This window comes from Pogona vitticeps, chromosome 1, assembly GCF_051106095.1.
Source record: "Pogona vitticeps strain Pit_001003342236 chromosome 1, PviZW2.1, whole genome shotgun sequence".
NCBI lineage: Eukaryota > Metazoa > Chordata > Lepidosauria > Squamata > Agamidae > Pogona > Pogona vitticeps.
Genome location: NC_135783.1, coordinates 44705968 through 44730767, shown reverse-complemented (window position 1 = coordinate 44730767; position 24800 = coordinate 44705968). Strand labels below are relative to the sequence as shown.

General features: G+C 38.4%; 2 protein-coding genes across 3 annotated transcripts in view; both read right to left on the bottom strand.

Moving 5' to 3' along the window:
• LOC144586395 (uncharacterized) overlaps nucleotides 1–24800 on the bottom strand; it is a 593808-nt gene that overhangs the window by 29423 nt on the left and 539585 nt on the right. The window lies entirely within an intron of this gene.
• KCNK5 (potassium two pore domain channel subfamily K member 5) overlaps nucleotides 2230–24800 on the bottom strand; it is a 52276-nt gene continuing 29705 nt past the window's right edge. For both annotated transcript variants that reach the window (XM_020785066.3, XM_078383034.1), the window contains exons 2-5: nucleotides 12362–12473; nucleotides 10656–10822; nucleotides 8234–8402; nucleotides 2230–7101 (exon numbers count right to left, since the gene is read on the bottom strand). In XM_020785066.3, coding sequence (XP_020640725.1) covers nucleotides 6293–7101; nucleotides 8234–8402; nucleotides 10656–10822; nucleotides 12362–12473 — 1257 coding nt within the window. In that variant the 3' untranslated portion in view covers nucleotides 2230–6292. The remainder of the gene's footprint in view (nucleotides 7102–8233; nucleotides 8403–10655; nucleotides 10823–12361; nucleotides 12474–24800) is intronic.

The following is a 24800-nucleotide window of genomic DNA, read 5'->3' as shown; positions in this document are numbered from 1 at the left end:
TCCTAGAGGGAAGAACTCTGAAGGTGTTGCTGAAGGATTCTGTTCCACGTCCTGGACATCAGCCTATGACGTCCCCCGGAGTTCTGTTTTGTCCCCCATGCTATTTAACATATACATGAAACCACTGGGGGAGACTGCCTGGAGTTTTGGGGTTCAGTATCAACTGTATGCTAATGACACAAGCCCTTTCCCTCTTTTTCCAAGAAACTCTCTTAGTTCTAAACTGATGCCTGATACCAGTGATAGGTTGGATGAGAGCAAAAAATTTGAAACTGTATCCAGACAAGATGGAGGTGCTCCTTGTCAGTTGAAAGGCAAATGATGGAATAGGGATGCAGCCTCTGCTGGATGGGGTTACACTCCCCTTGAAAACTCAGATCTACAGCTTGAATGTATTCCTGGATTCATCCCTAAGCCTGGTCGCCCAAATTTCAGTGGAGGCCCAGATTAGATTTGCACAGTTAAAACTGTTGTGCCAGCTGCATGCGTTTCTTGAGAAATCTTATTTGACTACAGTGGCACATGCCTGAGTTACATCCTGCTTGGATTTTTGTAATGTGTTCTACATGGGGCTGCCTTTGAAATCAGTTTAGAAACTTCAGATGGTTCAAAATGCTGCTGCCAGACTGCTGACTGGGGGAAGTTATAGGGACAGATAATGCCCCTGCTACAAGAACTGCACCCCAGGCCTAATTCAAAGTGCTGGTTGTCACATATAAAGCACGGCATGGTTTGGTGCCAGGCTATCTGAAGGACAGTATCTGCCCATATGAACCTTCCAGGACCTTAAGACCTGCAGAGGAAGCCCTTCTCCCAATCCCATTGCCACTGCAGGAACATTTGATGGGGACATGAGAGAGGACCTTCTCTGTGGCTGCTCCCAGCTAATGGAATGCTCTACCTTGGAAGGTCAGGTTGGCTCCCTCCCTTTTGTCCTTCCACTGACATTCCACCCACTTCTTCAAGCAGGCTTCAAATAATTTTGAGTAACTATAACTGATCTTGGATGCTACTCTTTCCCCTTTTAAAGTTGGATTTTATACTCTTTTGACATGTTTTAAAATTACTTAAAGGATTTTTAATTTGTCATGTTTAATTATTTTAAAATCAGTAATTTATTCTGTTTTTAGTTTTACCCGTTCTAACATAGTGAGCTGCCTTGGGGCCTTTCACCAAGGAAAAGGCAGGCAACAAATGATACAAATAAATGAATAAATAATCCTCCTCCTAAAAATGCAATTAGGGTTTACATGATAATGAAGCTTATAATATCCACATTAATGTTGCTGCAGATTCAAAGTGTGCTGCTTATTCAAGATTGTGCATTATGCAAAGTGGTGGTTGCAACTTTTTCCATCACTGCAGAGAGGCAAGAAACAAGACTTCGTTTGTTTCAGAAAAAAAAAATAGCAGAATGAACAATTTGCTTTAAAAATTCTGTCCCTCTATGGTAGAACAAACTTGTTAACACTTCAGATTCTCACGGATGTTATCCATTAGTGTAGATTCTAAAGAAACCCAGTAGGTCCATCTACACAAAGTATGCATAGCTTCTTATACAGAATAAACAGATACTTTAAGAACAATCCAGCTAATTCAGACCAAAAGTCTCTTTAGGTTAAGATTTTTGTTCTTGTTAGCAATCAGACTGCCACATATGTGATTTTAACAGCACCCTCCAACATGGATTATCCAACAATTGATGTTTAGAGGCATGCTTCTGGCACTGGAAGTAATATATAGACTCCATGACATGTTGATAGTCTTATATTTTGCCTGACCCCCCTTTTAAGCCATTCAAGTTGACAGTCATTACTATGCCTTATTCTACCAAATTTCATAGTTGAAATATATTCTATCTGAAAAGTACTTTTAGGTGTACTGAATGGTTTGGGTTGTAATCTAGCCTGTATCTTTCACTGTGCATGCATATACATATGAAGCAAGAATTTAGCTTCACTGTTCATAATGTATCACTCTATGTTTATCTTTATTGAATGGCTGCAAATTTTTACTATCCATTCTGCCAGTCTGGAGATGCTTTCTGATCTCTCTGATCTCCCTTTTTGTTTTAACCATGAACATCTGTGCCAAGAGCTAGCCCACTTTATTGGGTTCTGTCTCCTTTTGAGCACAGAATCTTTGCAGCTGCTCAATAAAACAAGTAATTAGATCAGCCCAGTGTTTACCTTCAGTCTTTCAGTTTCCACTAAGAATAAGAAACAAAACTTCTGTTTTGTTAAAAAAAGTCCACTTTTTTATTGGGAAAAAAAGTTGAAATAAATTACATTTTACAAAGTAATATTTACATACAGTGATTCCAGTGACGCAAGTCAAGAACAACAATAACAACAAAAGAACAGTTCTATCTGTCCCATGATGGAGTGGCAGAGATGAGATCATCCAGACTGTACATACTTCAGGAACCATATGAAAGACAGCCACCCTCGTTTTAAAAGTTCAGTGCAGCACAGAAGGCATGAAAACTAAAGATGAATCAAGATGCTAGGCAACTTTTTAAGATCAACAGAGTCATGTATTGCTCTTTTGCTTCTACTTTCAGAAAAGATGCTGGTGTAGTTTAATCTGTATGATTCCAATAAACTAGCAGGATGAGTCAAACACTATTCAGGATAATGACACGACAGTAAATTAAGGTTTTTGTTTAATATTTTGGAACATCCATTGCCAGCATTTGTGTGAATAATAGCTCCATAGTAAGAAGGCACTTTTAAAAATCCGATTGAATAGTTTTGGACCACTATACGGGTTTCATAACTGTGCCAAATTAACCGAGTATCTTGTTTTAAAAGGAAAGGTGGAATTATATATTTCTTCATAATCTCACTGCAGAAAATAAATATTTGTGGATCAGTTTTGTACTGAATATACACAGAAATCAAGCAGCAAAATTGTAGGTGTATGGTGAGACCAGCCCTGTATTTTCAAGAGTAAATTCCTATCTGATCATAACCTTACTGTAAGATTTCTGAATATACAGTCTGAGCCCTTGGAATGGCCTCATGTCTGGCTAATTATGGTCATATGAGAATTCTGCATTCTACTGAGTGAAAAGAAGTCAAGCTGTTTGAATTTTTGGTCCAATTCTTGGAATTATATTTTCCCCCAGCAACAGCCTAAAGTTCAGCAGCCACTAGCAGTATGCTAGGTTTTTGTGATTCAATAAACTGGGTGGGCCACCAAGAAGCAAGGAAAAGCAGCATTACTAATTTTTTTATGATCTACATTCTTGTAGATATTGGTTAGAGAATACTTCCTTTTTCTCTAAAACATGCAAGTACTTTTGGTGATGTGGTCCTTTTGGAAATCAGCAGCCATCTCTCCCTGCCCCCCGGCAACTAAATTGTTTAACTTGAATACAGAGTAGAGATTATTACTCTGCAATTTTCTAAACATTTTTAAAAGTAAAGACAAGTGGTCCCCAAACCAGTTCTGTTTCATATTATACAAATACCTCCCAATGTGTAACTGAGAAGGCAAACTAGTCAAAGGCACTTCACATGCTGGTGAAACCTCTGCAGCAATCTAGGTTTACTTTCAGTACAGTACTTACCCCACTAGACTTAAAAGTCTGAGAAAATGTTTACTGAGGACTGAAGCTTCCCTCAACACAAGGAAGACAATATCTTTGATCTGTAGGGTGCTAAGGCAGAGAGTTCTCTAAGATGGCTCCATTATTTAATGAACACTGTGTAAAGTTCTCTCAAGCATAAAAGGTAACACCTTGTGGTACAACTGTTCAGAATTCAGAAATTCTATTAGTACTTATGTAAATAAGTCTTCCCCAATTTTAGTAGGACTTTCTCTAAGAACCGGGTAGAGTATGAAAACCAGAAAACACTATAGCTTGTGCTTATATTTGTGAAATTTGCATCAACGTACATCAAGGAACATATGACCTTGTTTTCTTGAGAAGAATTTATGGACCAAGAACAGGACCAATCCCTTACGAAGGTTTGAAACACTCTTGTCTAAAAAGCAGCACCAAAGCTGTATTTTTGATAGGTCACATGAGCTAATTCTCACATGTTGACTGAAATATGAGGTTTAACAAAGAGGGTACTCAGTTTTAAGTCATATCTGCCAATCTGTGCAATCCAGCACTTGAGCTAGGCAATGCAACAATGTATTGAGAAACTCACACACAATCTCTTTACTGATCCTATGCCATACTTGAAACAGAAGAGGAATCAAACATTCATGTTGTGCCTCATTTTTACTTCTCTTTTAGTGTGGCTAGAAAGCTTTTAACCATTTATTCATGGAAGACACACCAGAAGATAGCAGCATCTTCATGAAGTCATCTTCACTTTTTCGTGAGCCATCTAATCTACACAAGAAAGATCAGTGGCCTCCTGGGCTCTCAGCCATGGCTAAAGTCATAACACATACTTGCTAATAGTATAAAATCTTATAAAGTTGTAACATCCCTTCAAGAAAAATATAATAAAACATCATTGACTTTTTTTTCAATTGGGTTTGCTTGCAAACGTTTTTGCACAAACAATACAAATTTCAAGCCAGAAATGAAGAAAGACCATCTTTTACAACAAATGCCTTCAAGCTAACCTTCAAAAGAGTTTCTAATAAGAGTGTATGATTGATAAAGAGAAGTTTTAATGAAGGGAACAGTGTACTACCACTCCCACCAAGCAGTAGTCACTGAGCAATTTTGAGAATACCTAATCATTCAAGATTAGTATTGAAAAATTCCATTTAACTTTTCTTAACCATGCTATAGCGTAATCCCCCACCCCCACGCATTCAGTGCCCACAGATTCTTCCATTTCAGATCGAAACAACAGGAAGTGCAAGATACCATTAAAGATTCACAAAGAATCTAGCAGCAAAAGTTTATGCTGCTAGAATCCTTTGTTCAATGTTACTGCTATACTCCCAACAGCTTAAAAGCATAAGTACTTTGTTGCTTCGTAAGACTAACATCAACCATGGAGTCAATATGTTTGCTAATGCAAACCCTCATGTTAGTTGAAGCTCCTCACTTTGATATCTGAAGTCTGCTGTTTTTGTAAGCCTTCTCACATTCTTCACATGTCCACATAGGAGTTTAGTAAAAATAATATTTTCATTTTACTTAGAAAGGCATTTAAAATACCTGCAGCAGAAATGTATAGAAAAGCTTGCGATCGTACCCAAATAGTATTAACTACTGAGAGTACCAACTGGAGTGGAAAACTAGAGAATTTCTAGAAGAAGACTCTAGTATTTAGTAGAGCCACAAAATATAAGAAGGAACAAAGCAGCTTTGGGATCCTTCAAGATGAACACTCATTCATGCTGTTTTGCTATCTTGAAACACACTGCCATTCAAAAGGGCAGCATTACTTAGAGACTTCTTCTGCACATGAAATGTATTCAAGTATTTCATCGAGAGTCTGGACAGTGGAAAGATACTTCCAGAACAGACCACAAGGTTGTTAGTGTGCTTTTCTTCATTTTAAAATCTATCCTCCACATCATCTTGCAGTATTCTGCATTACTGAATTTTGGGTGTTAAACAGGTGTGCTCTTCATAATCATCAAAATATTTAAAATTAAATTTAAAATTGTTTTTGTCTGTGTATGTTTGTGTAACAAAAGGTACACTGATAAAAAAAAATCAGTTCTGTGTTCTGGGTTTTTGTTCAAGAACTTTCAGCCCGCAGCTAAATAGAGCTGGTATAACTTGAGCAGATAATTTTCAAGTCCCCTAACCAGTATTGACAACACAGTTCAATTCTGATGTTCAAAATACTTAGCATTCTCAGCTCAAAGCATCCCTTATAAGAATGAAAAGAGAGCTTCACTATGTGACCATGGTAAACCCACTAACATTTTCTTCTCTGCACCTTAGCATGGTTTCAGTTCAGTTCTTCAGATGTGAAGGATCAGTGCAGTAACCAGCCATGTCCTGCAATCAACTCAAACCATCTTGACTGCAATCACAGAACTTCATTAAAAAAAATTTAAAAAATTAAAAGAAACCAATACTGAATCAGACCTGTAATTCTAGGCTTTTCTTCCTGATTTCAACAACCTCTAACTCCCCCAAAGAAACCCTCAGTTTGTTAAGAACTGTTACTTCACAGTAAGTAAAACTAAGTAACACAATTGCCTACAACATCCAGGCATTGAATGTGTTCAGTTTGCAGACTGAAGACAACAGTGGAAAATGGCAGTTCTGAAGTTCCTCCTTTCCTCGCTTACATTTATCTGCTCAAAATCTGCATTAAATGATCCTCTAGAAACCATTAGCATAATATACCTTTCTTCAAGTCTCTGCATTTGCAGTATTTACTGTGTTGTAATCATTCATTAGCTGCTCATAAGGCACAGATATCTCCAGTTCATTACTGGTGAAGGTAGATTCATCAGAAGATGGAAATTTCACCAGTTTTTGGGGGCTTTCAGGTTCCTCTGGAAGATTGTCGTCCATAGAGGATTTGGAAGTTTCTTCATCATCTGAAATATCCTCATCCTCATTTACAAATGTTATATTAGCATTCTCAAATATAAGGGGTCGATAGTCTCTGGAGTCCCATGCTTCCCCTTCTTCCTCACTGATCCGGTCCAGCTGGTTTACAAATACATTGCCCTCAATTGAGCTATCACCAACACGTTTGTCTGCCAGGTGCTTCATAACATGATAATTTTGGAGTCCAAGGGAAACCTCGCCATAGTCAAACAAATGGTTCCTTGAGTATATCACCTGCAGTTCTTTGCCAGAATGCTGCAAGTTTGGCTTGCCTTGCTCTGAGTTTAAGATTTTGTCACTGCCTGTTTTCAGAGCCTTCTTTCCAATCTGCTTGATGAGATCATTGTAAGTCTCTTCCTTCTTAGAAAGGAAGCTGAAAATGTTCACATCTTTGTGGTTCGATATCTGAAGTGCTTTTTTGGGAGGAGGGTGGTTTTCAAAGGACTCCTTTCTTTTTTTTCTCCGCTTCTTGATTGCTTTGTGAACCTCTACAAACATGCTGACCTTCCAGTTGACAAACAGGGAAAGCCAGGCTAGGCCCAAATAGATCCATAGCTCCACAAAGTACCTGTAGAGGGAATGGTAATCCATGTTTGGATTCACACCTGGAAGAAAAACATAGAAGATTATAGGGCTACATTTGGATATGTATGCATGCCCTAGATATTAAAACATATCAGTGCTGTGGGAAAGTTTATCAGCTTAACATTTTGTTATAGTTCAGATTGGAGCAAAGACTACAGACCAAGTTTATTTCAGAAAATCTACATTAATATTTCATTTGCAGCATGTTGTGTAAGGATCAGCATGTGTGTCTGATATGAGATACCAACAATAAGTATCCGGGTGTTCTGGAAATTTTAAAATGTGATCAAGCAGTAGTCCAATTATAATGATAATCAGAGACAGATTTTGTTACTCTGAACAGAAAAGACCCAGAGGATAGATATGACTGTGCTTTAAAGATAGCGGAACAGGTTTAGCAGTCAACAGGTGCCCAGATGTAGTATCTATTACATGGTGTGCTGCCTGCCCATTTAAGATTACTGCAAGATGGAGCAGAACACTAAATTTCATTAGCTTCATGGTCATTCTATCTCTAGCCATTTTTTTGCTTATTTTTTTTTCAAATAGTATTCATTTAGTACAGGGACCGGTATAGTGAGTATCTGTTATTGTTGCTCCTTGTAGCAGTGGCCATTTATACTGGATGTACAACATTTGGGGGAGGGCCTTGCTATGAAACGTGGCAAAAGATTAATACAGTGGTGCCCCGCATGATGACAATAATCCGTTCCAGGAAAATCGCTGTTAAGCAAAATCATCGTCATGCGAAAAGCCTTTCCCCATTGGAATGCACTGAAAACCATTTAATGCGTTCCAATGGGGAAATTACCTCGTCGTCCAGCAAAGATCGCCCATATGGAAGCCATTTTCCAAGCGCCGATCAGCTGTTAAAATGGCTGCCCTGCGAAGCATGGGTCCGGAAAACACAGGGCAGCCATTTTAGGAACCCGACGATCAGCTGTAAAGATCGTTGTCTTGCGAATAAACGGTCCGCGAAGCACGGACCAAATCGTCGTCAAGCGGAATTCCCCCCATAGGAATGACTGTTTTGCAAATCGCTATAGCGATCGCAAAAAGTCATTGTTGTGCGGTTTCGTCATACAGCAGGGTTGTCATCTAGCGAGGTACCACTGTATTACCAGCTGCTGAGACGGCAGAGCTGTTACTTACCAGCTACAAAGTCTCCAAATCCAATGGTGGAAATGGTGATGAAGGAGAAGTAGAGCCCTTCAATATAATCCCAGCCTTCAGTCACCATAAACACAAAAGGAGGAAGGACTAGGTGAACAAGGACTCCCCATATGATGAAAATAGCTGTGCACGTAATTTGTGCCTTTCTCTGCAAGAGAATAAGAGGGAGAGGGAAAGAAAAGCATCAATCAAACAGGTATCTTTTACTGGATTTGTGACCTCTTTTTTAAAGCAAGACAGTAGTTCACTTTGTAAGAATGTGAAAAAAAAATTCTAGCATAGCGGAAGGAAATAAATGGGTAAATGGAAGTTATAACATTTTCTGCTATTTCTTGGCCTTAACTTTATGTTTCCACATAAAAGCTCCCTGTGGTGGATTTTACCATGTTATTTTTGCTTGGTGAAGCTATTGTGCGGAACTTCCTGTGGCGTTCACCTTTATTATGTTAAATAGTCATGCATTATTCATGTTGTAGGATAATGTTCTTGAGAGGCAGAACCGAGAGAGAGGTAAAAAAGGCAGAGCCTGAGAGTGAACAGTCAGTCAGAGTGGGAGAGAGTCAGAGTCAGAATGTGGAGTCAGGAGAGATAGAGAGATATTTGGGAGATCTGAGGTGTGGTTAGTCAGAAGAGTTAATAGTAACTGTAAGATCAAATAGAAGATTGTTATTGATGATTGAGAAACCTGAAGAAGATACTTATGAATGATAATCAAAATATCTGTAATCAATAAACCTGTTTTATTTTAAAATACAGTGGACCTTCATCTTTCTTAAGAAAAGTATGTTGATTTAGTGATCAGCTGGTGGCAGCATGTGAAGAGGAATTTGGTTTGCCTTCATGTGCTCAGTGGTTGGAAGATAACCACGGGGGACTTGGACCAAACGCCACACTCCCCCACACTCTTACACCAAATATAACTCTAGATCAGAGTTATATTGAGAAATAACATTTCTGTCTACACACATGGTTATTTCTAACTTTCAGAATTGTCCACCTTTGTTTCTTTCTTTCACATAAAATCAAATGAACTGAAAACATCAAATCAAACCCAGCAAGGAGGCCACAAGTAATCTATTGGCTGAAACCTGTGAGGTTTTTTTTAATGAAGAAAAACTCAAACGGACTCCATCTCTTCTCCTCTGTTACCTTTCATACAAAAACCTCACCCCACACACATTCTCTAAAAAATTCATTTGTAACTTTACTACAAAAAAAATCTAAAAATAAAATTAGATAAGTTAGTGTATGTTTAGGTTTGTACAACAATAAAATTGGATGTGAACAGTTTCTAAGATTTGGATATGTAACCACCATCTTCCATTTTAGCCAGCAGGAAGTTACAGGGAAAATAAAACTGATCAGGCAGAAAGGCAAGAGTTCACAGGGGAACAACAGCAAGGTTCTGGAAGTATTGGGGGGGGGGGAAATGCCTCGCATACATTCCCAATCTATAATTATTTCTTATTTGTGATATGTAAATTGTAGATAAATTTTATATAGGCAAAACGGTATAACTTAGTGAGCTGCAGCACCAAGGCAGGAGTTTGAATTCTCATCATGCTAAGAGAGTGTCAAGCCAGGATCAACCAGAGTGTGTATGGCTGATGGCATTACATGACTTGTCACTTGTTTGATCCTGAAGCTTATCAGTCTCAGAACATCTCCAGAACAAGGGACTGGTAATCCACTTTTGAACACTTTATATCTAGAAGGAGCCTCATAGTGCAGTGGTTAAATGGCAGTATTGAAGTTAAGACTCTGCTCATGACCTGAGTTTGATCCCAACAGGCTCAGGTACATCTTGAGGCTGACACAACCTTCCATCCTTCTGAGGTTGGTAAACTTGAGTACCCAGCTTCGGGGGGGGGGGGCAATGTGTAGCCTGTATAGTCAAATTGTAAACCACCCAGAGAGTGGTTTAAGCACTATGGGGCAGTATATATGCCTCCCACTTTGCTTTTTAGAAAACCCTGGGAAGATTGCCATAAGTCAGAATGGCATTGTTAATATTTATATAAGTATTAAGTAGAACTTTTTTGAAACCTGTATGAGTACCTCAAATTAGTTTTAAATTCGGTCTGATTCTAATTTATACTATATGTAGATCATAATTTGGGGCTAACCCAACTATTAGTCCAGTGCAAGGCAGACCCACTAAAATGAATGGGATATAGGTTCGTAATTTATAGTAAGTCCCATTCAGTTCAGTGGGTCTGATCTGCATAGGAGTGGAACACTATGAGCATTTATCAAATTTGAAGCTGATAATAAGCCAGTTCAAAGTTCAAAAATAAATAAGGGAACGTTTCCTTGAATAGCTGAAAGTTTGAATTTTTTGAATTTCTTGAAGTTATATGTATCCCCCCTGCAGTAAATTAAGAAGGAATTCATTTCATACCAGGCTTACTCCTCTTTTTGTTAGAAACTGGCCCAGTCTCTTGGCACGTCCACCAAAAAACTTCCCCAAAGCACTGATCCATGTTAGGCAAAGAGGAACACCAAATAGTCCATAAAATATACAGAAAAGCCGTCCGGCTGATGTCTTTGGAGCAACATTTCCATATCCTGGAAAAAGAAAACTCTGTTAGAAATCACCCATGTCAGTTTCAAGAGAATAACACCTGAAAACAACTACAATGCCTTGTCTATTATCTGGAGCTTGTGAATTTGTTCATCCATGATAGTATTAAACACACCACCCTGTGGCACAAATTGCCATAGTAATGTCATTTCACATCCCTACCTTTTCAAAAAGCCAAAAACTACCTTTTTAAAAATTAGACCGTATATAGTCACGTCATATCCATTTCCCTTTTTTGGCCTAAAACAAGCTGGAGGTGGGGTGAGGATCAATATACAAACAGCAAATCAAATTACACAGAGGCTTCTAGGGGTGCAATCTGCCATTCTAGGATGCAAAATGTTCTTTTGAGGAGAATTACGGGGGTATTGGGGTGAGCTACACTTTGCTAGCCCCTAGTGCCACACCTGACTACTTAGCTTGTATCTACAGTACCAAGAACACACAGAGCATTTTAACTAGAGAAAAGATTAGCAGGGCTAACAATCCTAAGATTAAAATTTAAAGTAATAGATACAGATCACAAACTCCAGATCTAAAGCAAATTACATTTCTCATCCTGAAAGCTTTGACAATTTGAAAGTGTCTGGCTGGCAGATCTTTAGTAAAATTTCCAGAAAGCTATTGTCCCTCCCTCTTCTTGTGTTGGAAGACAACCGTTCTTACATTATATTGGTGGTATTAAGATGTGTAAACACACCTTATTTGAAAAGACGTAAGAACACAGGTCCTCATAAAACCAGGTCTCAAAGATTCAAGGGCCATGCAGCATCAGACAAGTGGTGGAACATATCTAACAGCCCCAATCTCAACCTTCTTGAATAAAGTACACAACTCTATCAAGTTTTATTTCATTCCATTTATTTTACTTTTATTACCCTTGATAATCACATCCCCCAAATCTCCCCAGCAACTTTGTTGAAATTTGTTTAAATGATAGTCCCCTTCTGCCTTTTTTTTTTTAAAAAATAAATACAAAGGATCTCTTTTGATAATTTTTGAGATGGTACTGACTGCTCTAGGTACGTTGTCTTCTACCTATTTTTTTTTAAATACTGTAAACTGAACAAAAATATTCTTGCCCGTTTATTTATTTATCTGATTTTGCTTCACCTGTCTCCCACAAAATGCATCTAAAGCTAACTATGCCTGCACCTATGCGTGTGTCTACCACTTGATTCAGTTTACAACAGAACAAATGTCCTCAAAATGTGTTGCTCACTAGACCTTTAGGCAGGAGAACATCTTAGGGTCTCTGTGCCAAATATATGAAAGAATCTTATTAGCAGCTGCAGTCACAGTTTCAAGAAATATGACCAAGGCAGTCTTGGGTGTCTGAAAAAAATCAGACTGGCAATGAAAAACATGCTTATATTCAGAAGACGAATCACAAAGCAAAGCAAGCTGATTTGCAAATTGTGGGAGGTGAGAAAAACTCATGTTGTCATAATTGGCACTTAAATAACTCCATCTTCTAGCAGAGGGTTATATATACTTTGGACCTCAGTTTGCTAAATACTCACCAATAGTTGTAATCACAGTAGCAGCAAAGATGACTGCATTAGGCCAGTTCCAGTAGTTGAAAGTATCATTGGCATCAATAGAAACCCCTTGTCCAGCAGCCTCTGATACCACCTATAATAATAATAAAATAAAATAAAATAAAATCATCATCATCATCATCATCATCATCAGAGGTCATTCAAAATGCTAGCTAAAAATATAGTACAAGAGTCACATGTCCACATGACTATTCAGAAAGAATAAAGGAAATACTTTTTTTTCTCTTTGTCATACGTAACCATCTTTGCAACAATGAAGTAATTTTAAATCATTAAGAAAATGCATTGGTTCCCAGCAGACAGTATTTTTCAGAATTCCAGTGGACCTTGGCAGCACCTGAGTAAAAGAGAGGCTGTCCAGAAGTTAAAAGCTATCTTCTGTTTTAGACTGGTCAGTCATAAAAGAACAGCTTCCAAACACAATAAGTGTTAAACTGGATTTGAGGATAGTTTGTTGTTGCTTTTTAAAAAAACAACAACATGTTCTGTCCAGGCAAGGCCAGATCATTAACATGGCAAATGGAGTATTTTGGAAAGACTGCCGAAAGAAAAACAGTACAAGCACAGTGGAGTGCTTATATACTTGCTGTGCTTGGGCAGGCCTACAAGAAATGGGACTTTTCAGTTTATTTTTATTTGCTTCGTTTTCTAAGTGAATTTCATGCTGTTAGAGCTAACAGTGTGACTTGAAGTGGCCTTTGGTTCTGACAAAGGCTATTGAGTGCAAAGAAATATTTTATTTTTTCCCCTCTTTAATTTGAACATAAAATATTTGTTTATAGCATTTTCTAGTCCATTATAGTTTGCATATATTAATCTCAGCAAAACAATGCATTAATTACAGCCAGAGCACCAACACACAATTTTGTTACATACCACAAAGTTGTTTACTTTTACATACAGAGTCATACAAGTGAGAGGAGCCTCAAACTTATATCACTTGCATATTGAAATATCAATCTCACAGAACAGCCACTCCTGTAGATATATTTCAAGCATTGTCTGTGGCAACACAGCAACTGCCACACCTCCCCATATGTTAAGCAACAATTCCAGAGAAAGAGACAAGAAGAGACATCAATCTTCATGCAAGGATGGAAAGGGGAAAACAGTTATGTTTCTCTAACTTTTATAAACATCTGATGTCTGGAGACTTCACAAAACTGTTCATGCAAATAGGAAAAGATTCCGTGCAAAACTGAATGTGTAGAAGACGCTCCCATGTATTAGATGCCCCCCACTTTTCTAACCGCAAATTAAGAAATCAAAATTGTAAACTTAAAACAATGCATTTTTATTTAGTAATTAGTTAACATTTATATACCAGTACTGTCATATTATGCTTCACAATTAGCTTTGAGAATATCACTTTATTCAGCCTCTGGGGTCAGAACGCTTGGACCAGTCCCTCTTGCTTCTGAGCACAGCCCACATGCTCCACCTCCAACGAGGTGTGTTCCAGTTGGTTTATTCAGCATCAACTGATGTCAGTTCCACAAGGCCCATGATTGGAGGAAGCTAAGTCTCCTGACTGTAGGAAGCTAAGCCTCGTGATTGAAGGAAGGCTGTTTGCAGATGGGTGGTATACAAATCAAATCAATCTATTAAAAAAAACTAAAAATGATGTATTTGCTTTATGGTGGTTTTTTTAAAAACTACCAGAACAAAAATAATGTTTGTACTAGTGGGATCAAAGTTAGCAGAGCACTGACACAACTACTTTGCATAGTTGGGCTGATACACAGAATACCTTCTACCCAACTTCTAATTCACACAGCTCTTTGCATTTGTAAACTGGGCAAAATGTTTCCAGGAAAATATATAACAACTTCATTCTCTCTCTTTCTATCAATCAGTTCTTGAAGTAACTTACATTTAATGACCTTAACTCCCTCAGCAAATAATATTGTACACCCCAATTCCCACCTTTTTTCACCTGCACTTACTAAAGTGACTCTGCCTTACTGGACAGATTTTACCACATCACTATGATAAACCAAATGTGAAGGCAAGAGGAGAAGGGGACAACAGAGGACAAGATGGATGGACAGTGTCATCAAAGCTACCAAACATGAATTTGACCCAACTCCGGGAGGCAGTGGAAGACAGGAGGGCCTGGCGTGCTCTGGTCCATGGGGTCACGAAGAGTCGGACACGACTTAATGACCAAACAACAACACAATAAACCAAACAGTAGTAAGCTAGCCAATGTTTAAACCTTTTCTTGAAGTCAAACTACAGTGTAGTATCTTGTCCAAATTCTGTAAACTATGGTTAAAATTAATAGTGGTTTGTTGAAATATTTCAGCTGTATAGTCTATGGTCTGAAGTTGTCCTGCTTCAAATACACTATAGTTAACCATAGTCTGACTTTGAATAAAACTATAAGCTGCAGTTCTTAAGAATGTACAGGAAAACTGAGAGAGAGGGAGAATATGGCAGTCTGATGCTTGCTGCAAGCTATTCCTGCCATTAAATAAACCCCAATGGTTGTTGTGGGTTTTTCGGGCTCTTTGGCCGTGTTCTGAAGGTTCTTCCTAACGTTTCGCCGGTCTCTGTGGCCGGCATCTTCAGAGGACAGCACTCTGTGCTCTGGTCCAAGCCAACTACACCAGAGCACAGAGTGCTGTCCTCTGAAGATGCCGGCCACAGAGACCGGTGAAACGTTAGGAAGAACCTTCAGAACACGGCCAAAGAGCCCGAAAAACCCACAACAACCATTAGATCCCGGCCATGAAAGCCTTCGTGAATACAAATAAACCCCAACATGATTTATTGCAACTTCTTGATCAGCTCAACAGGCAAGACGTTATACAAGTAACTTCATTAGACAAGCAGTGGCTTATGGTCAAGCAAAGGAATTTAGCCATGCCCTACCTTTTTCAAATGAAGCAGCTCTCTTGCTTGGATCACAGGATGCTCTACTAGTCAATTAAAGACTTCAGTCTGCAGCACAGTGGTCATAGTTCAAAGATTTTTTTTTTCTAGTTCACATGGTGAAATTTCCATTTTAGATAAGCCACTGGAAATTTCTAGGTATTTGGTCATTTCTATAACTGTCATTAAGTATAAGCAAGCACCACTAAAATTAATGGTATGGGCAATACGTAATCCAAATGGGTTTGCTCTGTGTATGCAAAACAGCTGGCAGAGTCTTGAAGTGCTTGTGTTTCTGGGTAAAGTGCTGAGAAGCATAACTCAGCATATGGAGAGGAAGAGTGTATCATTTTAGTTCATATCCTGAGAAAGTTATAAGGCCAACTCTTCTTGTTGCTGTATCAACATTTCACAAGTTTACACTCATAGTTGTTCCTCTGCCAAAGCTACATCTCCCTCCTGTCCCCATTGGCATGCTTTCTACCTAAGATGAGCTGTGGCCTTGCCTGACACTGCTTTCATTCTTTTCATCATGTCTTTTGGCTGTAATAAATCTCAACATGGAACTGAAGCAATAGGGTTCTTTTCAAAATACACAATCTAGCTATAAAAATTTAGGACTCTTCTGGACATTGAAGAAGCATGGAACAGAACACACATTTTCCTATTGTTTTTTTTTACAAAGTCTATATTTCACTAATATGTCCAGAGTTTCCCACACCTTTTTTCAGTCTTCATGACCTGAAACTTCCCAACTGCCCTCCAAAATAATCCGTGATCATGTTAATAGACATAAGAATTTCTTCTATGTAATTATTTAATCTTCAAGTTTTCATCTAGTTGCAAGTTTTGTTTTTCTTGCAGACTTTGCATTTGAACTGAACTATGCAAATCTGCAGTGGTTTTTTTTCTCAATGCATGCAGGTTTGCTTTCATTTATATGACACCTTAAATTCGTCTGGTTCTCTGGGTAGCTTCTTCATAGCTCTTTGTGTAGGACTGTAAGTCACATTTTGCTATCTACAGCAAAACACTCCAAGTTATAGATTTGTGAAGTAATTGGAATTCCTTGGATGACTGACTACTATAAGAACAAAAAGCAAAATAACTATGTTTCCCAGCAAATGGTTATGAGAATTTCTTCAGCACGTTTAAAGCTGCACAATATTGTAATTCAACAGTAAAATCACAGGGTTCTTAGTTCCATGACTATAATTACTCATATCCACCCTAAGCCTTTAAGGAAATGGGAGTTAAGTTTAAATAAATAAATTTTAACTGTAAGAATACAGTCTAAGAGGAATCTTTTCCAAGAATAAAATCCTGCTTAGCTGGGTTAATCGTGTACCAATTGCCTTAGGACACTTGAACAACCTTGAAACAGACATTGCATTTGTAATCTCATTAACATGAGATTTAAACAGTAACAAAATCATAGTATAGATTTAAACAGTAACAAAATCACAGTATCAGAAATTATTACTATTCATGGGATATATTTAAAAAGTAGGTAGCCAATTTCAGCAAGTAGGTAAAAAAGTAGGTACAGCAGAAATTCTGAAACCCATGGAAGTAAATAACTTACGATGCATCTAATATTATGCAGGATTAGCATGTAAGCATGCACAATGCACAAGAGTGGGGAGAAAGACAACTTTGCAAAATACAGAATATGCTCTCAACAGCTTAAGGTGAGGCTTCAATAAGAAACCTAAAATTTCCCAGCTTCTCTAGAGGGCTGCTTGAAACAGAGGCTTTGGTCCCATCAAAGAACTGAAATCTTGCCTACTCCCCTTAATTATTTCAGCATGCTACTTCCTGATAAAATAGCAGCTATAACCAAAGTCCTAGAAACTAGATTATACCACTGCCACAACAAACTTAACTAGCACAGAATTATCTCAAGGTATGTTTGTGCAGTCACAAATCTAATCAACTCAGATATAGCAGATAGTTATGAGAGGCATATAAAACCTGTTATGTTACAGGGGCAACAGGTTTTGCCAGGTATGATGTTAAGACCTGTTGTACCCTTTGGCAAAAAGCTGTTTACATGCCAACACAAGTGGGAAGAAAAGCAAAAATAATGATCACACTAGTTTAAGAGTAAGTAAAGCAGGACAATTTCAAATCACTGCGGGTAAAAGCGGTGCAATGTTCAGACTGAGCTGTATTTAATGTTTTCCTGTGAATACTGTTATGGTAAATATGCTTTTGAGGAATTAAAATAAACCTGTCCCAGATCTCTCTTTGTATGTTTTTCTCTGGAACTGTTCAAAGCCATTCTTTCTTCAGATTGATGCCATATAATAGGAATGTAAAGCCTTCCTTGTAGCAATCATCTTTGTAAGCAAGGATGATGGAAACCTGTTATTTCTCCTAGCCAGCAAGATGGGGATGATTCTTCTGCCACTGAGTTGCACTGGCAAAAAGTGTGTATGTGTAAATGGATCAAAATCACAAGGAGAGAGGAGAGCTCTTCTTATTTTTAAAAAACAGCTATATAGTCTTTCTCTTTTGTATTTTTACTTGCAAAAAAAATGTTAAATGGCAGTAGGTCTGATGTTTACTGAAGTGCCTGCAAGTTGGAAGCAACCAAGGGTGTCATTCAACACACTTCTGGAAATAAAGTGATGGGAGGGCATGCCAGTTGAAGGCTCAGAAAATGCTTTGTTGAGCAGTGCCCTTACTGCCACTGATGAGCTGTCCTCTCTCAAAGTGTACCTGATGGTGTTTAAAGGCCCTTGGGCAACTGTCTTCTAGACTTCTGGTCCAGAGCTAATAATATCTCTGCTGTTGGCAATTAGCAATCATGATTCCACTTTAGAAAAGGTGCTCTGCATGGCCTCAGAAACCACCCCCCCCATCATTACACAAATTGACAGACCAAAGGAACTGAATTACAGCTGCATCATTTATATCATGCTGCCTGTTTCTTACCTATAATACACACTGTCCCAATCTGGATTTTTTAAAGGGGTGAAGAAGTACCACAAGCAAGTCCCTGGTAAAAGAGGCCATGCCATATGTGCCTAGCACACCAAGACTGAACTACAAAACAATGTTATCTGGCCTCTGATGACTTTCCCAAGTTTCAGTACATGATGCACAAAATTTTTAGTTGTAAGAAAAGCAAAACTGATTTCAAATCTTTTGAAAAGATTTGCATGTCTCTTTTGGAGATTGCATTTCTGAACTGGGAGACACAGACTGTTATAAAGCATAGTTTTAGATTAAATGGTTAAGTTGTCTGGCAAAAGAGACATTCTGGACATTCAGAATTCACTACATACTTATATCAGAGTAACACTATTTTAACTGTGCAATCTTATACAAGTCTGAGATGTCCTACTGAGCTCAACAGAGCTTTTCCATTAATCCGAAGTAACCAGGTATTGGATAATATATTGATTTGTACTATTAATGGCATTATTTCTTAGCTGAAGTCAGTTAAAGTACAAAGCACAAGTAAGACTAGTTGAAGAATTATACATAAACAGGGGTGATCCTTGGGTCTCACTGGCTTTTCTTGGTGTAATCCAAGAACTTGATCTAGACTACACTTGACTGTCTTAAGTGTGACTTATTTGCACATCTGCTTTTCTTCCTTCTTCCTTTTCTTTCCTATATATATGCTATAAATGATGGAATTTTTACATTACAAGTCACTAAACAAAGAAAATTACTTCCAAGAATAATCCTTTTCTCTGTTCTCAAAGTAGCTCATAGTCTGGAAGGTAACCCTCCATTGTCACAGACAGCCTTCTCAGCTTATATTTTATTGACAGCACACATGTGCTGACATCTCAAAATGTCCCAACAGCCTTATGCATATCCAAGAAACATGACAACTTTGCTTGCACATTTAGTTTGCAATGGCTTGGAGGAATCATCATATTCAGAAAAATTCGGCATGGGAAGAGAATATACCCTCAATCAATATTCACCTTCCCTCAGATTTAAAATGAAACAACCTGTTCTCAAAGGTCATTTCCTAATTATGTGCCCACCTTTTTAAAAGACTTAGATGTCCCTAAACTTCGGAACTTGCCTTATTTGTTTGAACATTTCTGATTTTAACAATAGTAAATTGCTCACAAAACTCTTACGTAATTTGTTTAGGATACGGAAATGTATATCTGTTACCTAATTCCAAGAACGCAGCAATATCAATGATTTACCCAATGACAACAGCCTAGAAGCTTGGTGTTTGAGTGTATAATGTGATGAAACTTTCAGTCATAGTTCATCTTCTAGCTGATTTTAAAGCCTTTATTTTAACAGAAGCCAGCAGCAACAGACTAAAATAGCAGGGGACAGCAAGCCCTCTAGCCATCTTCACTGCAGTCCTGCCTTTGATTACATTACAAACCTTCTGGAGATGAGAAGAGAGATCAAGTCAGCAGACAAGAATTAAGAACCCACAGTTGGATAAAACATGTTTTCGTGGTTCAACATAAGATCAGAGTAATATGTCTCACCACCAAGACAGACACTTGTCTACCTACAAGTTGTGCCAAGAGAGAGGCTTCTGCCATGTCTGCAAATAAGTTAACATATGGAAATGTTGTGAATGTTACATTTTGTCCCAATAAGAATACCAGAAGACACTAGAATAAAGTATTAAGAGACAGAGCTAGAAGAAATGACAAAAAGGCACAAGACTAGTAAACACACAAAGCTTGGAAATGTTGTTGACATCATCATCACCATGTTCATCCTCAGTTTTACTATATCCAACCAAGGATGAGATTTTCAGATTTTATACATATGATTCTCCATTTTGGGAGTTTTAGTTAACTTACAGACATCTTGCAAATATCTGGACAGAATGCACATGGAATAAATGGCTAAATTGGGTGTAAATGCATCAGATTCATATATTTCCAAGGTGCCTGTAAGTTAACTAGAACTCCCAGAATGGAGAATTGTGGTATTGTGAACTTCATGGCACAGTACTTAAACTGCAGTGAAGACTTTGCTCACTATGTAAATTCAATCATGGGCTCCGGTAGCTGGCTCAAGGTTGACTGAGTCTTCCATCCTTCCAAGGTTGGTAAATTGAGTACCCAACTTCCTGGGGTATGTGTTTCAATGTGTAGCATGCATAATTAAATAGTAAACCACTCAAAGAGAGCTTTAAGCACTTTATTGTTGTTTAGCCGTTAAGTCATGTCTCACTCTTCCTGACCCCATGGACCAGAGCATGCCAAGCCCTCTTGTCTTCCACTGCCTCCTGGAGTTCGTTCAAATTCATGTTGGTCGCTTCGATGACACTGTCCATCCATCTCGTCCCGTCGTCCCCTTCTCCTCTTGCCTTCACACTTTCCCAACATCAGGGTCTTTTCCAGGGAGTCTTCTCTTCTCATGAGATGGCCAAAGTAGTGGAGCCTCAGCTTCAGGATCTGTCCCTCCAGTGAGCATTCAAGATTGACTTCATTCAGAATGCATAGGTTTGATCTCCTTGCAGTCCAGGGGACTCTCAAGAGTCTCCTCCAGCACCACAATTCAAAAGTATCAATTCTTCGGTGGTCAGCTTTCTTTGTGGTCCAGCTCTCACTTCCATACATCGCTACTGTAAAAACTATAGCTTTGACTATGCAGACCTTTGTCGGCAAGGTGATGTCTCTTGCCACTTCTGCTTTTTAAGATGTTGTCTAGGTTTGTCATCGCTTTCCTCCCAAGAAGTAGGTGTCTTTAAATTTTGTGGCTGCTGTCACCATCTGCAGTGATCATGGAGCCCAAGAAAGTAAAATCTGTCACTGCCTCAATATCTTCCCCTTCTGTTTGCCAGGGGGTGATGGGACCAGTGGCCATGATCTTAGTTTTTTTGATGCTGAGCTTCAGACCATTTTTGGTGCTCTCCTCTTTCACCCTCATCAAGAGGTTCTTTAATTTCTCCAACCTTTCTGCCATCAGAGTGGTATCATCTGCATATCGGAGGTTGTTGATATTTCTTCCGGCAATCTTAATTCTGGCTAGGGATTCATCCAGTCCTGCTTTTCGCATGATGTATTATACATATAAGTTAAATAAGCAGGGAGACAATATACAGCCTGATCTTTTCTAATCCCCTGGCCACTGCTGAGTTTTCCAAACTTGCTGGCGTATTGAGAATAGCACCTTCACAGCATCATCTTTTAAGATTTGAAGTAGTTCAACGGGAATGCCATCACCTCCACTGGCCATGTTGTTAGCTGTCCTTTCTAAGGCCCACTTGACTTCACTCTCCAGGATGTCTGGCTCAAGGTCAGCAACCACACTATCTGGGTTGTCTGGGACATCCTGATCTTTCTGGTATATTTCCTCTATGTATTCTTGCCACTTCTTCTTGATGTCTTCTGCTTCTGTTAGGTCCCTACCATTTTTGTCCTTTATCATGTTCACCTTTGCACAAAACTTTCCTTTAATATCTCCAATTTTCTTGAACAGATATCTGGCTTTTCCCTTTCTATTATTTTCCTCTGTTTCTTTGCACTGTTCATTTAAGAAGGCCCTCTTGTCTCTCCTTGCTATTCTTTGGAAGTCTGCATTCCATTTTCTATAACTTTCCCCATCTCCCTTGCATTTTGTTTCCCTTCTCTTCTCTGCTATTTGTAAGGCCTCGTTGGACAACCACTTTGCTTTCTTGCATTTCCTTTTCTTTGGGATGGTTTTGTTGCTCCCTCCTGTACAGTGTTACGGTCCTCCATCCATAGTTCAATGTTTAAGCACCATGGGGTAGTATATAAACAGCATACTCTGATTTATTTGTTGATCAGAAAATCCAAAAATCTCATCCCTTACTACAATGCTCCATAATCCCTCAATCAGCATAGCCATTTCACTAGAACATACATAAATAAAAGGATAAATGTACTGCTACTTATACGAACATGTTTCAAGGAGGCCAGATGTGTGTTCAATTATCTGTTACCAAACATATTTCCAGGAATTTGGACTGCCCTAGAGTATATCTAAATAATGAACATAGAGACCTTTGATTACTCCTCATCCCAGTTTCTCATCTCTGACATAAATGGCAATGTTATGAATGTTCACTTGGCCTCTAAGACCCCAGCTGTTTGAAAACATGCTGGCACATGCCCAGGGTCAAGAGCTAGTGGCCAGGCGAGCCAGCAGCCCTTGTAAGCTGCCTAAGGCATTTAGCAAGACAGTCTCTCTGGGACTCTAAAAAATTTACTTAGGATGGCTGATAAATTATTCCCTGCTTCCCTCTTACTCCCCACTTCATGATGATATTTGAAGTTCCAACTTCCTACTTGGCTTTTCTGAGAATGGACAATGACCTTTGGGATGGAGAGAAAAACAAACAGGTGAACTACATTGTTTCAAGCTGGCAGGGAACACTCTAGAGAGTTTTTTGCAACCTGTGGGAATTTTACACTTTCATTTAACTGACCTTTATAGAAAAACAAAATTAGAAGGGGGCTGGGGCAAAAGGTTCAGGATGTTGAGTCAGCATCTGTATTCATTTGCGCTTGCATTAAGGGAAAGTGGATCATTAATCAAGAAAAGAAAAGAAAAGAAAAAGTAAAGTCAAACCTCACAGATACAGTGAGATGAAAACTAGTTGGATACACAGACCATTTCAACATATGTACTCTTTAGCATGATACGATGCCTGCTTGTTCCAAATAAAAATGTCTAAGTTAAATCTGGCATCATAAATGTTGAAGATCTCTTTGTCATACCCTTGGGCTATTCTGTAGAATATGAATCTCTCTGCATACCTTACCACCCATAACCATGGGGTCACCAGTAACCTGTATTAGCTGAGAGTTTTAATCCAGTTGTACCAGTAAATCAATAGCCTGCTACCCACTCTGGAAATGATTAAGCAATAAGTTTAGAGGCTATGTGTACAACCAAGTTCTAACTCTCATGAATTTCCAATCTCTTGCTACACTAGTCCTCCAAAATGGCTATCATATACTCTACTAATAAGTCAAAAAAAGGGCATGGACACTAATGTAGGGCATGAAATGTCTGTTAAAAAACACACAAAATAAAGTTTATCTCTAGACGTATGGAGTCCATGAAGGAAGCCAGAGGTTTGAGTTTGCAAGATATAAGTGGGAACTTTGGGGAGATCACAAATTCAGAAAATTAGCCTAAGTCAGAAGCAAGTTGACAGCACATAAGAACAACCAAACATATAGACTTAGTTATTCAAAATATTTTATTTTAGATGTTTGTTTTATTTATAGGCCACCTTTCTCCTGATAGGGGGACCCAAATATAAGTTTTTAACACACTAATAGAAATAACAAGCAATATTTTGTTTCTTATTCAGATCTGGCCCTGGCTGGTGTAAACTGTATTTCTAATCCCAGAAATAACGAATGTTCTGCAAATCTCCCACCAAAAAAGTAAGTTTCTCTCTTAGTTTGTTACAAGAGTTTCACAGAAGAGTAGTTATTACTGGGATTAAAAATACAATTCTCTTTCTGGTTCATATGCAGAACAGTACACGGTGAATTAAAGTGGATACAATTTTAGGTGCGTACATGGAGATGAGGAGCAAAGAGACAAACAGTGATGGGACTTCTTTTCTCTGAAGTACCAAGAGTGGCATCCAGGAACTACCCTAAGAGGTAGGAACACTGCTAGAACACCAGTTCTATATACTGGGGTTTGCAAAGACAAAATGCTTATATGTCATATATAAAACACTGCCATTTTTGCTGCTCCACCCTTGAAAAGAAAGGGGAGAGTACTCACTGTACAGATATCAATACAAATTCACATTCTGAGATAACTGTTTAAATTTGCTCAGGTCTTACTTAAGTCCTATTGTAAAGAACTGATTGTTGCTAGCAGATACTGTTTAATCATTTCAGCAATTGTTTTGACTTGCAGTTATCTTGCCAAAGAACAGCAGCAAAGTTCACAGTGGTGTTGCGACATCTCCACTGAAGCACAAACTTTTGCCTGTTGTACAGGTGCAGTTGAAGAAGTTTATGCAGCACAGTGAATTATTTGGTGAGTCTGGTTATGCTAAAAATTAAATTAAAATTCTGGCAGTAAAAGAGTAAATGACATCACTGTGGAATAAAAGACATCACGGGAATAAATGAAAGCTGTTTTTCAGAACACACAGTTTACTTATCTGGGACCAAATCTAGTTGAAATCAGTTGTGCATACTTCTGAATAAGGACAGAATAAGGACATTTCATAGCATGCATTGGGCTAAACGTTAATGTACAAAAGCTTACTAAACAAGTAGATATAATTTTCAGTTCAGAAGTAATAAAATATGCAAAAGAGACCTTGCAAGATGAGATGAAGAGTCTATGTAGTCTAACATTACAGAACTTGGGGACTGTTTTTCTTTGGGGAGTACTGTAGAAATATTTTTGGAGTCCCAAACAGTAACTTCCCCAAGCTCTGCAGCATACTGTTCTCAAAAACAAATATTCAGATTTTTCCAGTAGGTGTATGCGGTAGGGTAAGGAAAGAAAAGTTATCCCGCACTTCTCTCTCCCCCAGCGTTAGGTACAGTGGACCCTCGACTTACAG